The 14,224-nt window shown below is 40.7% G+C and overlaps 4 protein-coding genes across 4 annotated transcripts; 3 read left to right on the top strand and 1 right to left on the bottom strand.

The window, feature by feature from the left end:
• Positions 1–4,806: 4,806 nt before the first annotated feature.
• LOC104801675 (40S ribosomal protein S6-2-like) lies at positions 4,807–6,510 on the top strand. Its single transcript, XM_010524998.1, has 6 exons — positions 4,807–4,917; positions 5,010–5,074; positions 5,382–5,439; positions 5,545–5,653; positions 5,738–6,010; positions 6,096–6,510. The coding sequence occupies exons 1-6, from the start codon at positions 4,912–4,914 to the stop codon at positions 6,335–6,337; spliced, it is 753 nt and encodes a 250-aa protein (XP_010523300.1). The 5' UTR covers positions 4,807–4,911; the 3' UTR covers positions 6,338–6,510.
• A 405-nt stretch (positions 6,511–6,915) lies between these two features.
• LOC104801674 (ras-related protein RABA4a-like) lies at positions 6,916–8,729 on the bottom strand. The gene is made up of 2 exons (XM_010524997.2): positions 8,236–8,729; positions 6,916–7,457 (listed from the first exon to the last, which is right to left on the bottom strand). The coding sequence occupies exons 1-2, from the start codon at positions 8,463–8,465 to the stop codon at positions 7,004–7,006; spliced, it is 684 nt and encodes a 227-aa protein (XP_010523299.1). The 5' UTR covers positions 8,466–8,729; the 3' UTR covers positions 6,916–7,003.
• A 164-nt stretch (positions 8,730–8,893) lies between these two features.
• Positions 8,894–11,650, top strand: LOC104801673 (polyadenylate-binding protein 3). Its single transcript, XM_010524995.1, has 6 exons — positions 8,894–8,989; positions 9,120–9,222; positions 9,482–9,552; positions 10,844–11,035; positions 11,155–11,282; positions 11,396–11,650. The coding sequence occupies exons 1-6, from the start codon at positions 8,933–8,935 to the stop codon at positions 11,442–11,444; spliced, it is 600 nt and encodes a 199-aa protein (XP_010523297.1). The 5' UTR covers positions 8,894–8,932; the 3' UTR covers positions 11,445–11,650.
• Positions 11,651–13,150: 1,500 nt separating this feature from the next.
• Positions 13,151–14,138, top strand: LOC104801672 (EPIDERMAL PATTERNING FACTOR-like protein 1). Its single transcript, XM_010524994.1, has 2 exons — positions 13,151–13,402; positions 13,538–14,138. Exons 1-2 carry the CDS (start codon positions 13,286–13,288, stop codon positions 13,802–13,804), a joined length of 384 nt encoding a protein of 127 aa, XP_010523296.1. The 5' UTR covers positions 13,151–13,285; the 3' UTR covers positions 13,805–14,138.
• Positions 14,139–14,224: the final 86 nt, after the last annotated feature.

Raw genomic sequence — 14,224 nt, 5'->3', positions numbered from 1 at the left:
CAAAATGAATAAAGAAAGAAGAATAGGGCGAGGTAGAATAACAAAAATGTGGGCTAGATCATGCATAGTGATTGCATAGGATGTGTTTGAGAGACATGCTCGGCAAGATGCGTATAATCTACCTTAGACCACGGGGGGCGATAGAAGTTCCATTAGTAGCCGTTTGTTTGAATGCTAGAAGGCTAGAGTATGCTAAGCTCGATTCCATTCACGGTGACTTTTTCCCGGATAGACAAGCCAACCTTAGATCCCATTCAAGTTTGATCATAACCTCTTAGGCCTTAGACATTTTCACGATCATGTGTTTCGTTCGAGGACGAACAAACGTTCAAGTCTGGGGGGATTTGATCATATCATCTTTACTTGAGAATTTTATGAGTGATTGGGATCTTTATCATCGGATTCATGTGCATATGAGTCGTCTAGGGGTAGAGTAGGTCCTTGTTTTGTCCATTTCAGGATCAGGTGGTGAGTGAAGTCTCCGGGAGAAAACAACGGAAAAAATCAGACGAAAACGCGGAATGTGGAACAAGAGCAAAAACCAGGCTACCGCCCTAGAAAGAGATCTGGCCGCCCTAAAGTGATAGAAGCCTCGAGATTTAACAGAAAATTCAGGAGGGCCGCCCATAAGTTCTGCCGACCGCCCGAAAATGTGAAGCATATTCGGGCTCCCGCCCTGAAACACAAAGAGACCGCCCATTTCTGTCTGACGAAATTCATTTGTTGTTTTGGGTCATTTCCAAGCCCATTAGTGAGAAAGAAGAAAGCCCTAGGGTTTGCTGAACAAAAGAGGAAAGAGGGAAAGAAAAAAGGGATCTTTTGGCCATTTTTGAAAAGGGAGAAAAACACTTGGGGGAAAACTTGGAGCTTGGGAGACTTGGAGAAGAAGAGAAGTGATCATCACCATTGAAGACCAATCTAAGCATTCCTTTCTCTTCTCTATCATGTTCTCTTTTGTTTCTTCTTGTTTTCTTCCTTTGAGTATGGAGTAGAACCCTAGTTGTGGGGGAGGGGTCCCCCTTTTGTGTATGGATGTTGGGTTTTCAATCTATGGTACTCTTTTAGTTGTTTCTATTGGTTTGATGTCTTATCCTTCATGCTTTTGATCTTGGCAAAACCTTGATTGAATGATCTTAGAACAACATTGATCATAGACATATGGGAATGGTGTTTTGACCTAGACATCAAATGAACAAAGCATTCACATTGAGAGATGGTTTGACTTGTTTAGGGTTTATGATAGGGGTTGTTAATGCACCTAAGAGTCTTCTAGATCATTGAGAGATGGGTAGTTGATTTTCTAGGTAGTAGATCTAAGCTTGAGAGAGAAAGATCTTATACAAAGAGCCTTGAAATCCCCAATTAGAAATGATGATCATGAGTGCCATCACATTTTGAACATCCATACTCGTGAAAGGGACCCCGAACCCACAACATTCGTGTCCAATCGTTTTCATCACACAAGTTTCGTTTGCTCATTTGACCCTCATTTCATATTTACATTTTCACAAACACCTTGCAATCAATATTTTCCATCACCTTTGATCTAGTTTAAGAATGGATTAACACAACCTAGTCCTCGTGATCGACCCCGGTACTACAACTACCGTATACTTGCGGATAGTGGTACGAATCGGGTTACAAATTTAGAACTCGGTGCGTGCGCATCAGCTCGTGAACCAACCAACGATCTGCATTTCATTTTATATTCCTACATATAAAGGGCAAAAGTGTCATACACCCTACATTGACTGGGTACTATGCCCTTGCCACGAACGGATACAATCTTGATGGTTTCTCGAGATGCGCCAAACCCTCGCTATTGAGTTTATCCACAAAACCTACTGAAGCTTGGTATGTATTTCCTGAAAGATGTTTGATGTGATCAGAAAGAATACTATAGATGTCAAACAGAAGCATTATCAAAAATACCTTTACTTTGCTATTTTTACTTCAACACATACATTTTTCCAGTTGTGACCATGTGACCCATGTGATCCGAAATATTACGTGGTCACATTTTGATCTCATTGCTTATAACATTAAATTTATGATGTTTTAATCAAATGATTAGTAAGATATACAAGGTATGAACATAATGAATTAGTATGATCACTATAAATTTAACGTTATAATCAATAAAATCAAAATGTAATCATACTCTATTTTAGGTCACATGGTTACAGGTGGAGAAAGGTATGTGTTGAAGTAAAAATAGCAAAATAAATGTATTTTTGATATAATGTATTTTTGATATAATGTCTGTCAAACATAAAGAGAGGGGGAATCATCTATCGAATCAAAGACCAAAACAAGGACGATCGGACCATCCAGTTGAATTCTCCAAGTTCAAGGACCTCCGTGACATAAGTCAAATACTCGCGGCAAAAAACACGCACTGGTCAGATAAAAACCTACTAAATTGGCTGCAACCAGACATCTATCAAAGATGATAATCTACACATGCTCTTAACAATGATAACAGGAAAATGCAGCAAATGCCAGAGTGTCTACAGAAGAAATCCAACACCTTTATTTCAAGAAAAAATGTCTCCATCTCCAAGTGATGGGATTAAACACGATAAAAGGACGTGGCATCAAACCTTTCTGCTGGAGATAATTCCGATTGTTAGAAAACAAACATTCCATAACTAACTTTCTTTTTGTAAGGTAACAACTAAAGATTCCAGAATTTATATAGCTCCAAACATTAACTAAGCTTATTGAAGGCAACTGGTTTCCTATCACGGTCAAGTAGATTCATGTTATATAGTAAATCGAATAGCAAACTAAAGTGTTTATCATGTTAAGTGTCTTATAAAGATGCATATAACATGACAAAAAAGGGCAGTCCGGTGCACAAAGCATCCACGTTGAGGGGGGTCCGGGGAAGGGTCCCACCACAAAGGTGTATTGTAGGCAAATCTTACCTTACAGAAGAGGCTGCTTACCGGGAAAAGCAAATGATGAAACTTAACAGATAAATTCTTGGACAATTTGGTTCAAAAATATGTCGCCCTTTTTAGGTGTCTTTTCATATGCAAAGGAGTATGGTTCTAACTTCTATTAGCCGCATACTGGAGGAGTGCTAGCCAAAGGAGACTTCGCGGGCATGCAGGAACCGAATTAATGAAGTACTAGCAAACTCAAATCATTCCATACCAGGTAGGTAGAAACATACTCCAGTATGGCCAGCTCCAAAAAGAAGGAAATGACCCCATTCTCGGGATGATAAGGCGGAAGAGACAGTGTCTGCATATGCAACAGGAACAATTGAATAAAGCAATCCATTTGAAACAATTTGATCGATTAAAATTTTTGAGGCTAGAGACCAAACATCACAACCCTCAGAAAGAACAAAGCAGATTCTCAAACTGCAGTAGCAGTCCTTCAAATTCTTCAGACATCAGAGACGTAAAAATCAATTTTAGCTCTTACAATCGCCTGTTCCTTAAATTCGGAAGCCTTCAGAACCCAAATTTATTTACCTTAGAAATATGAGCTCAATCTTAATCCTCCATCAGATCCTAAACATTTCGAATCTCATCAAAAGTTCAATTTAAATCCAAGCAGGACTGGTCCTAATGGTTTCCAAATTTCCTAGACGCAAGTTCTTCGGCTAGAAACTCCCATTTGATCACAGTGTCACTAGTAATAATCCTCATGATAAAAGTCTTCCTAAGCGAAAATCAAAATCTCCAAAAATGAAAATGGACAAGTATGACGACGATCGATGAAGAAGAGAGGCGGGGAACATCGATTTCGGGCCATAAACAATAAATGAAGAGAAAAGAAGAAAAACAAATTTGAGAATGGTACCGTCCAGATGTCGGCAGGGACGAGGATGGCGACGGCGACGGAGCAGAACCAGGTATATCCGATGGTGAGGAGAACGTACCGAGGAACTTCCGGTCCGGAGAAGTACCGGAGAGCGTGAAGACCACTAAGCCTAGCGTTAGTGGCACCGAGATCAGGTAGAACACCCACCCCACATCTCTCTCTCTCTCTCCGTGACAATGGTGAAAAGAGAGTCTCGCTCTTCGTAGAGAGAGAGAGACGAGAGGAAGAAAACGAAACGCCGAGTTATACGAGATCAAGGACCCGCAAGATCGCTCGACTCGTCCGTGTACGTGCGCGTGACACCAACGCGCCGTTGAGAGGGTCGAAGCTCCTTGGCATATAATTATTAATTATATATCGCCTTCGGCCCAAGGCGCTCTGGTCATGAATAAACCCGGTCATGACCTAATCCGCTTTCCCATGGACTCGCTGGAACTGCATGCATGTGGTTCGATTCCGTCATACCGGATAATTCTAGGTTTACCGGTTCTGAGATTTGATAACCGGACGGTTTAGGATTACTTCGATGGGAGATGATGAAGAGCTGGTGATTATGTTTGAGGGAATTATGATTGGAATTCAATCATATATGGTACAATGTGTTATATCGATTTGACAATAATTTGCGTATAAAATAAAAATTCTCACCGTTTTTTTTCTCTCTTATCATTATATTTATATTTTCACGTATTAAATCCAACAATATTTAGTTGAGTTTTTTGGTAATACACATAGTTTGGTTATTATTCTCATGATATTAATTTTCAAATCTTGTAATATTTTTGAACCAAAATTTTTATAAAAAAATCCAAACTGACCGTTATATTATATAAACAACCATATACTATTATGTAAATATAATATAATATAATATTAGTACTCCATGCGTGGAGCCCACTAGACCAATTCAAGTTTAATTTACAGGCCCAGCTCTATAGATGATCTCGGCCCATTTATGTCCGATATATCGATGGTATTCTTCTCTTTGTGAAACCCTAGCATCGTTGCAGCCGCTCAAGCTCATATCATTCCTTCTTCCGCGGTCTGTTGTTGCCGTGTTCATCGCAGAAGATGAAGGTGATTTTCGTAATACTCCCTTAGATTTCTTTGGAGAGAGGCAGCCACTAGGGTTTTTTGTATTCTGATGTGGTTTTTTGTGCCTCTTTCAGTTCAACATTGCGAACCCGACAACTGGTTGCCAGAAGAAGCTCGAGATCGACGATGACCAGAAACTGTAAGCGATCTCGTTTCTTTTAATTCGTGATGAAATCGCAGATAATGTTAGGGTAAAGATAATATAGGACGATATATATGATAATGCGGGCAATCTCTCCCTTACAGTTTGCCAGTTTGTTCAATGGCTCTTTCCGGATGCGGAAACAACGATTATTGATCGTTTGTATTAGAATATGAAAATATGTGACTGGTTATATATTCTACTAGCTCAGCTTCCATGGAGATTGGTTTCACTGTTGAATTTGAGAGAGAATTCGCTTATTTGTCTGGGTGAAGTTATTGATTTCCGATGTTTGATAATGCAGCCGGGCTTTCTTTGACAAGAGGATCTCTCAGGAAGTCAGTGGAGATGCCTTGGGAGAGGTGTGATTCTCACCTGTCTAATTACTTTGATCGTAGATGAATTCATCATCATATTGGTTGTAGAAATTAGGGTTTATTTAAACCCTTCAATCTTTTGGTTTACAGGAGTTCAGAGGATACGTGTTCAAGATCATGGGAGGATGTGACAAGCAGGGTTTCCCAATGAAGCAAGGAGTTCTCACTCCTGGACGTGTCCGCCTTCTGCTTCACCGAGGTATAACTCAGGCCTCTACTTCTCATGTTCTATCTCTTCGATACAGTTTTCAATTGGGGATTTACGTTTTCTCAATGTGAGTAGGCACCCCTTGCTTCAGAGGATACGGTAGGAGAAACGGAGAACGCAGGAGAAAGTCTGTCCGTGGGTGCATTGTGAGCCCCGATCTCTCAGTCTTGAACCTGGTTATCGTCAAGAAGGGTGAGAACGACCTTCCCGGGTTAACTGATACCGAGAAGCCGAGAATGAGAGGACCGAAAAGGGCCTCAAAGATCCGCAAGTTGTTCAACCTCTCCAAGGAGGACGATGTGCGGAAGTACGTCAACACTTACCGTCGCACCTTCACAACCAAATCCGGTAAGCAAAATCACTTGGAACAGCGCATAATTCCTCTAGAAAATGTTGGGCCTTCCTCTCATCGACCAAATTCATGTTTTTGCAGGCAAGAAGGTCAGCAAGGCCCCCAAGATCCAGCGGCTGGTTACTCCATTGACCCTCCAGAGGAAGAGGGGGAGAATTGCGGATAAGAAGAAGAGAATCGCAAAGGCGAATGCTGATGCGGCTGAGTATCAGAAGCTTTTGGCGACCCGCTTGAAGGAGCAGAGGGAGCGTCGCAGTGAGAGTTTGGCCAAGAAGAGGTCGAGGCTCTCTTCTGCTGCCTCCAAGCCATCTGTTGCTGCTTAAATCACTTCGCTCTGAGAGATTTCAGTCTGATCTGATCTGATTTTGGCCATCTGTTGGATTACAGTTATTTTCAAAAGAGACTCCGTGAGAATTTTGAACCTCGGTTTTTTTTTTCGCTTGTTGCATTTTCAGGAAGACAGCTTGTTGTCAGTTATATTGGTGGTTCGTGCTAAGCCTACTAGGTGGTCAATTGTAGAACGAAAGAGTAATTGAAAAATTGAATTTCTTATAAATGATAATTTTATGAATTGAAATAGAATCTAATCAAATTTCATATAAAAACTGAATTAAATACTTTTAAAAGGCCAACCTTGTTCCTGTGTTTGGTCAATTGTGTTGCTAGTTCCTTCGTATGCTTAGCGTTAGTTCTTTTTTTTTTTGTGAGACAATTATCTTTTAATTTTTTTAGCAGAAAAAGATTGATGAAAAAACCTCTGTTGCTTCTTTATTTGGCAATGAGCCACCATCTCTATCTATTATTCTCACATCCGAAATCTACCAGACTTCGATAGAAAAGTGAAACACACCAGAAAAGATGAACTGAATCGGGTTACCAGCTGGGTAGTGACACAAACATATATGCCCACCAAAATCTTTGCTATATATCAAGAAGAGAGTGCATCATATGATAACATCACAAGGACAAATCAAGAAAAATGGGTAGGTTTAAGACTTACAACACATGCTACTATTCGTCGGTATCTCCTGAGCCGGTCCAGGAACGACGTTAATCTCCTTACCAGCAGCAAGTGAACTGAGATTGCCATTCCCTTGTTCTTCTTCTGCACCGGCAAGCCTCTTCTTGTTCACAATGTTAAAGATCTCTGTCAAGACAGTCGAGAAGGCAGATTCCACGTTGGTTGCGTTTAGAGCCGATGTCTCCAAGAAGAAGAGTCCTTCTTTCTCGGCGAATTCCTTGGCGTCTTCCGTTGGGACATCCCGTTGGTCTTCGAGATCTGACTTGTTCCCGATTAGGATAATCACGATGTTCTCGTCAGCATGAGCACGCAGTTCTTCCAGCCAGCGGGGGATGTGTTCGAAAGTTTGCCGTCTTGTTATGTCGTAAACCAGCATCGCCCCGACAGCTCCCCGGTAATATGCACTTGTTACAGCTCTGTAACTGTACCATACACACATCATTCAAGAAAGAAGAACCTCAGTGAAGGAGCAGACACCAGGGACACATGTACAGAGTGTGTGTACACAAATCATAAGCATGAAGGGAGACACAATCAGAATGCTTCATATTGCCGAGCGGAGTGAAAACAATCTAAGCAAGAACTAAATTAGTTGACCCATGAATGGTGACTCGAGTTAAAAATCAAAGCTATTAAGCACCAGAATATCGGCTTGAAAGATGGTCCTTGTATCATAAAAAATTGACCAGATTATTTCCAAGGCCAAGATATTCTTCAGATGTGAACTAATACATGTGAAGAATCACAGCCGAAATGAGTCCCTATGATCAACCAACAGATTCCAATCGGAGTATGAGTTCAACTGCAAACTATATCCAATACTGCTATAAGGATTGCTTGACGTACGGATGGTTTTGCATAAACTGATTCTTCACGGTATAATCCGTAAAGTAGCTGAGCTGTGCTGAATATGAGTCCATTACTCAGATTCTCACTAATTCAGCTCGTCAAATTTCTTTCAAATACTCATGAATTGAAAACGTAAAATCTCAACCGATCACTAATCGAGATATTTGAGGCAGATCAGCAGGCCTTATCGAAATTCAAAATTCGAAACACGAAGCTCATCTACAACTCATCATCGACTGCAGAGAAAAAATGGAATCCACGAGGATCGAATCCAAGCAAACCAACAGATCCAACGGTATCAATGAAAACGAGGCAATTCTACGAAGATTCGAGAGACGAGGAAAGGTTTACCGTTCTTGACCGGCGGTGTCCCAGATCTGAGCCTTGACACTCTTGTGGTCGATAACGAGAGTACGAGTCTGGAACTCGACGCCGATTGTGGACTTCGAATCCAAGCTGAATTCGTTCCTCGCGTACCGAGCAAGTATCTGCGACTTCCCCACCGCTGAATCGCCGATCAGCACCATCTTGAACACGTAGTCTATCTTCGCTGACGGATCTCCATATCCTCCACTCGCCATCTTCACCTCCCTCTCTTTTTCTCTCTGGCTGAGCTAAATCCTCTGTTTCAGTTCAAGACGAAGGGAAGAGTTGTTGTATTTTCTGTGATCTGCTACGCTCGAGCCTACGCAAACTGTCATACCGTCAATACGTTGACTTATGTCGACGTGGCAGAAAAGTATTGGCTCTGGTTTGACGGTCTTAGAGACCAGGCGCTGTGAAATGACGGATCGACAATGGTCTCGGCGTTAGGCGCATGTCTCGGCTGACGTCTTAACCATATGAGAACTAGACTGCAAAATCAAAATATTTAACCTCGCGATTTGCTATTTATATTGGGCCAAGCCTGGAATTTTATAGTTGGGTCAAGCCTTTAAGATTTATTTGGACACGTGGACGGTCCCGATGAGATATTACGTGTCGCCATCGGCATTAGGAAAAAGTGCCCGAGGTATATGGAGGAGAAATCCCCGATGTCGAAGCCGAAATGGAGGCTCCGAATCCAGACGTCGTCATGTCCGCCGCCGATGAAGATGCCGTCAAGGTCTCCTTCTCTCTTCCCGTTTCACTCTCCGTATTTTGTTGGGAATTGGATAGTATTCGCGATTGAATCGTCTCATTTTGTGTGTATTTATCTGTGATTGGTTTCGTTGTTTTGATTTTTATTACGCCAGGAGCTAGATGAGATGAAGAAGCGACTGAAGGAGATGGAGGAAGAGGCCGCGGCACTTCGCGAGATGCAGGCAAAAGTGGAGAAGGAGATGGGTGCTGTTCAAGGTTTTATCTCGTTTTCACCGTGTCTTCTTGTCACGCCTTAGGTTATTATTGGGCGTTTGGATCTTTTCTGAATTTGCTCTGTCGGAATCCGTTTTGAGTGGAATTAGAAACACTGGATTCTATGGTGATGTCTTCTCTCTGGATGATGGATTTTTCTTTTTTGGTAGTGCTCTAGTTGATCTTTGTAATTGAAGTTTGTTCGAATCGGCTGTTTTTTTCTCTTCACTGCATCGTATGCTCAATTGATTGTTTCGTGCAGATCCTGCAAGCATGGCAGCAAATCAAGCAAGCAAGGAGGAGGTGGATTCTCGATCAGTCTTTGTTGGCAATGTAAGAAACCATATCTATTCTTTTCCTGCCTTTTTTTTGTCCTTGAACCATTTATATTTTTTGGCGATGCCATAGCTTTTCTGTGTATCTGGACACAACTTGTGTTGAGATGTCTTATTCATAGCTGCTATTGATGATCTGTCAGAAGAGCTAAAAATATCAGACCGCTGTTATTGATTATTGTAATGTATTTTCTACCTTGCTAATGGACATAGTTTTGGTGTGTCCCTTGTCAAGTCCTGATGTTGATGAACTTTAGCGCACAGTCATGCCATGCAGTGCTTGCCTTTCATCATCAATTAGCTATAGTTTGCTGTTAAACATTTTGTACATCGTCTCTCAGTTTGTGTTGAGTTTGCTTCTCTTACGGGTGCTTTGCGGCACCAGAATCATTGTTTTACTCTGTGTCTCACTATGATCGCAGGGTTGTTCTCAAACCTGAAGTTCACTACATAGTAGCTCTGGATTGTCAAACTATGTTTTATGGTTATTTCCACATTTGTTTTGGTATAATGTTGGAAAAAAGGATCTGTTCTGATATGGAATGTGATGAGAATAGTAAAAAAAAAATGGAAGGAAAATTGTGGGAAAAGAAAAGTAAAAAAAATGTTTTAAGGAAAGAAAAAAAGAGAGGAAAAAGATGAGAAACAAAGAGATATGAGATATGGATAAAGATCACATGACTTGTGGAAAGTAGAAAGTAGGAAAGAGTCTGGGAACCGAGAGAGAAGAAACATTGTTCGAGTGACTGGTTATTATTAGAATGTACAAGTCTTTTGCCATCATTGAGGAGGAAGTGGTCTCTTGAAGAGGACAGTGAAGCAACTGGATGCTTTCCAGTTAACAAAGGCTGATGTCTCTGCCGGTGGTATTTGGAGCTCAAACAAGTTTGGTCGTTATGCAGATTCGGTGAGAGGCAAATGTTTGACGCTAACCAATGCTAATGGTTTTTCCCACTCTCTTTGGATAAAGAAGCTCATAATATTTATGTTCCAAATAAATCTTAGGGTGTTCTGTTTTGTTTGGTTTTCTGTTTTTTCTTTCTTTGAGGTAAGAAAACGAGGGTTATGCTGAACAAAGGACTGTCCTGTCTGATGGATTGCAAATGGGCAATCCAATCAGAGTAGTGCAGGTCCTGAGGGGGAAAGAGGAATCTCTTTGATCTAAAAACCATTCAGCAATCCAGCAACTAGAAACTTAACTGTCCATCTTGGTTGCCTGAATTCTTTGTTTAGCTCTCGCTTTCTCAATGCTTGTTTTGTGGAATTGGGATTGTGCCTTTGACCTGCAGGTTGATTACGCTTGTACACCTGAAGAAGTGCAGCAGCATTTTCAATCATGTGGCACTGTGAACCGGGTCACTATACTAACAGACAAGTTCGGGCAACCGAAGGGCTTTGCTTATGTGGAGTTTGTCGAAGTAGAAGCTGTGCAAGAGGCTCTGCAACTAAATGAATCAGAGTTACATGGTCGGCAACTGAAGGTATTTTAGAATTTAGAAACACATGATCGGTCTGAACACAGAACACTGAGAGAGACCTTATTGGCTACAACTACAAGAAGATTGTGTCCGATAATTTTCTTTCCTTTTTTTGTTTGCAGGTATTGCCAAAGAGAACCAACGTTCCCGGAATGAAACAGTATCGTCCTAGGCGTTTCAACCCTTACATGGGTTACCGAGTTCGCAGGCCCTTTATTCCTCCGTATTTTTACTCCCCCTATGGATACGGGTACGCTCGTTTTCTTCTTCATCCCGTAAATCCGTTACAGCAGTTATTCTAGCATTCCGGGTTTCGTTTCATCAGAATCTCACACAATGTTGCTCGGTTTGGTTATAATGCAGGAAGGCTCCAAGGTTCAGAAGGCCAATGCGTTACATGCCTTACCAATAAATCTCTCCCCCTCCCCTCTTGAGAACAGTATCTACTATCAAAGGGCCTTCCCTTGAGCATTATGTGTATGTCTTTTCACTTGGCCTGAACTGAACTGAACTGTATGGCTTAGACATCCATTTTGAACCTCGACCATGTTCTCCTTTGTACGGAATATGCTCTCTTATATTTCCATGTTGACTTAATAGGCTGATCATTCTTTTTTCTGATACAAATTTAGCCCCAGAAATTTATCTTAATTGTGTTGAGATATATGAATTAACTATTGGTAATAGTATTATCCCAAGGTAAGACCCAACTCTCCAAGGTTTCAGTTTGATGTTTGGATTGTTCTTTTAAAAAAAATGCGATTACGCGAATAGCAAACAAATTAAAATATAAAAAGGGTGTACATACACGCAATAAACGCCAAGTGGGTCCCACGTGGCGGAGAGTGAGACAAGATCCCATGCAAGATCGTCCATCTCCGTTGTCCACTGGCCGAAGTCGTCCCGCATATCTCTTCTTACCCAGTGGATGCGACAAATCAGGCAACGTGGAAATAGACAGTCGGGCGATCTCGTGTATTAATTGTTGTTCATCAATTCTCTTGTGTCTCTCCTTATGCTATGGAAGGATGTTCCCAATCTCACGCTTTGTAGGTAAATTCAATTTTTATTCATTTATATCTATGTATTTTAATTGACTGAAACTGACAGCTTACAGATTAAATTAAACCATATCTTAATAATGTTTATATAGATTATACAAAGAGAAATAAAGTAACCAATGTTTTTATTAGAAAAAGAATAAGAAGACTGTGGATTGTAGAAACAGACACATGTTTACGATGGAGCAGCAAGCACAGGTGCTGACATTTAATAACATAATAAGATGAGAAAATTATTGAATGCAGGCACTTACCCCACACACACACATACAAAAAAATAAAAATAAAAATAGAGTGGACCCTCTGCTCTGTATTTATTGCTCTCATATCTTTGAACCCTCTTCTCCTCTGGTTTTGTTTTAAAAGAGGTAAGATTTTTTTTTTATATATATATATATAAAATAGATAAATAACATAAAATATAAGCAGATATTCGGACAAAACCGTGAATTTAGAAGTGAAGCTCATTAATCACGGGTTCTAATAATGGAAATCTCTTTCTCGCTTCATTCTACAATATTATTACGAAGCTGCTGCTTCTGCTGCTGCTGCTACTATCACTATCCTATGAAATCACCCTGTCTTTGACCGAAACTTAATTCATCCTCAAACTGATAAAAAAAAAACTCTCTGAAATTGGTAAAGCTTTAGCAATCCAACACTTCATCGAGTGAATCATCCAAGGTCATAAACCCTAAAAGTAATCGCGTTCTTACATCTCAACAATCTTACCAATTGAATTTTCCCGATTAAATTTTATACAAACCTCAAATGATATATACTTATATATATGCGCGTGTATATATATATATATATATATATATGATTAGACAAGAAATAGTGCTAAGAGGCTCAGAGAGAGCTTCTGCCTGTGCCTCAGTGTCATCTTGTATTGTTCCTTTCACCCCATCTGCTTCCCTTTCTCTTACACATCTCTTCCCCATTTGAAATTACCATTTTACCCCTCCCTCACCCTCTTCCCAACTCACCCCCCTCCCTACTCATCTCACTTCTACTCCCCCCCTCCTTCCACAAAAAAAAAAAAACACAGAGGAAAAAAAAAAGAGGATCTCACTCCAATAATTTTTAATTTTTTTTTTTTGGGTTCCATATTTTTTTTTAAACAGAATCTGTTTCCTGCACTTACCCATATGAGTTTCTGGCGCTGTAATTCGGTAGAATTCGATTGAAAATGGTTCCATTTAGTAATTCTCTCCTTATTCTTCTTCTTATTCTTCTTCTTCCTCCTCTCCTTCCCACACAAGTCTCGTCCTTTCTTCGGCCTGCCCAACCTCCGTCTTCTCACGAGGTAAGCAATATAACATACTCAACTCTCTCTTTATCTCAAATCTTAATGAATATCCCAATTGCCGACGAAAACTATTAAATTTATGGGCTTTGACAAAAAAAAATCTTTTTTTTTTCTGGTGGGTGCCTGAGGAAGATGGAGGAAATGTCCGAGGACAAGACCCGGATTGGGTCGGCGCCGCCGAGTTGCCACAACAGATGCAATGGCTGTCATCCCTGCATGGCCATTCAGGTCCCCACCCTGCCGAGTCACGACCGAGTCTCCGCCGAGTCGATCCGATCTCCTCCGGGTCCGGGTCGGGTCTTCGACGCGTCGTCAGGCTCCTCCGGTGTCAACCAGTACTCCAACTACAAGCCCATGGGCTGGAAATGCCACTGCGACGGCCATCTCTATAACCCTTGAAAACTCTGCAGAAAACAAAATCGAAGCTTTCGTCTCTTCGGTTTCAGTTTGATCTCTCTCTCTTTTTTTTCTTAATTTTTTTTCCCGGGGGGAGCAGAATAGAGTTATGTTCTTGGATTCTTTGTAAATGTACGGCTTAATTTCTAAATTGTAAACAATGTTAAGTTAGATTGGACAAGACAGGGTTATCGCGTCAGTGGATTGATCTCTCTTCCTCACTCACTCGTCTCGCAGAATGTCGTTTCTCCTTGTAGTGTTTTCAATATTTACATGCTGACCATTGTGTCTCTAAGCACTTAATTAATGCGATTTATCAGAAGAATATATTGCTTTTGATGTGCATTTATTACATATATGTATATGTATATATGTGATTTGAAAAAAGAAAGGTGGGTAGGTATGAGATTTTAACGTGTAGGG

Source organism: Tarenaya hassleriana, unplaced genomic scaffold, assembly GCF_000463585.1.
Source record: "Tarenaya hassleriana unplaced genomic scaffold, ASM46358v1 Cleome73, whole genome shotgun sequence".
Classification (NCBI taxonomy): Eukaryota; Viridiplantae; Streptophyta; class Magnoliopsida; order Brassicales; family Cleomaceae; genus Tarenaya; species Tarenaya hassleriana.
Note: the sequence above shows the minus strand (reverse complement) of the source record. Positions and strands in the feature narration are given on the sequence as shown.

What these genes read in the sequence shown, in the direction of transcription:
- LOC104801675 (XM_010524998.1), top strand. An exon ending in ATCGACGATGACCAGAAACT is followed by an intron (nt 5,075 to 5,381) that starts GTAAGCGATCTC and finishes TTGATAATGCAG; the next exon opens with CCGGGCTTTCTTTGACAAGA. An exon ending in CACCTTCACAACCAAATCCG is followed by an intron (nt 6,011 to 6,095) that starts GTAAGCAAAATC and finishes ATGTTTTTGCAG; the next exon opens with GCAAGAAGGTCAGCAAGGCC.
- LOC104801674 (XM_010524997.2), bottom strand. Translation starts at nt 8,465, where the DNA reads ATGGCGAGTGGAGGATATGGAGATCCGTCAGCGAAGATAGACTACGTG. An exon ending in GACACCGCCGGTCAAGAACG is followed by an intron (nt 7,458 to 8,235) that starts GTAAACCTTTCC and finishes TGTATGGTACAG; the next exon opens with TTACAGAGCTGTAACAAGTG.
- LOC104801673 (XM_010524995.1), top strand. Translation starts at nt 8,933, where the DNA reads ATGGAGGCTCCGAATCCAGACGTCGTCATGTCCGCCGCCGATGAAGAT. An exon ending in CCGATGAAGATGCCGTCAAG is followed by an intron (nt 8,990 to 9,119) that starts GTCTCCTTCTCT and finishes TTATTACGCCAG; the next exon opens with GAGCTAGATGAGATGAAGAA. An exon ending in TACATGGTCGGCAACTGAAG is followed by an intron (nt 11,036 to 11,154) that starts GTATTTTAGAAT and finishes TTTTGTTTGCAG; the next exon opens with GTATTGCCAAAGAGAACCAA.
- LOC104801672 (XM_010524994.1), top strand. Translation starts at nt 13,286, where the DNA reads ATGGTTCCATTTAGTAATTCTCTCCTTATTCTTCTTCTTATTCTTCTT. An exon ending in AACCTCCGTCTTCTCACGAG is followed by an intron (nt 13,403 to 13,537) that starts GTAAGCAATATA and finishes TGCCTGAGGAAG; the next exon opens with ATGGAGGAAATGTCCGAGGA.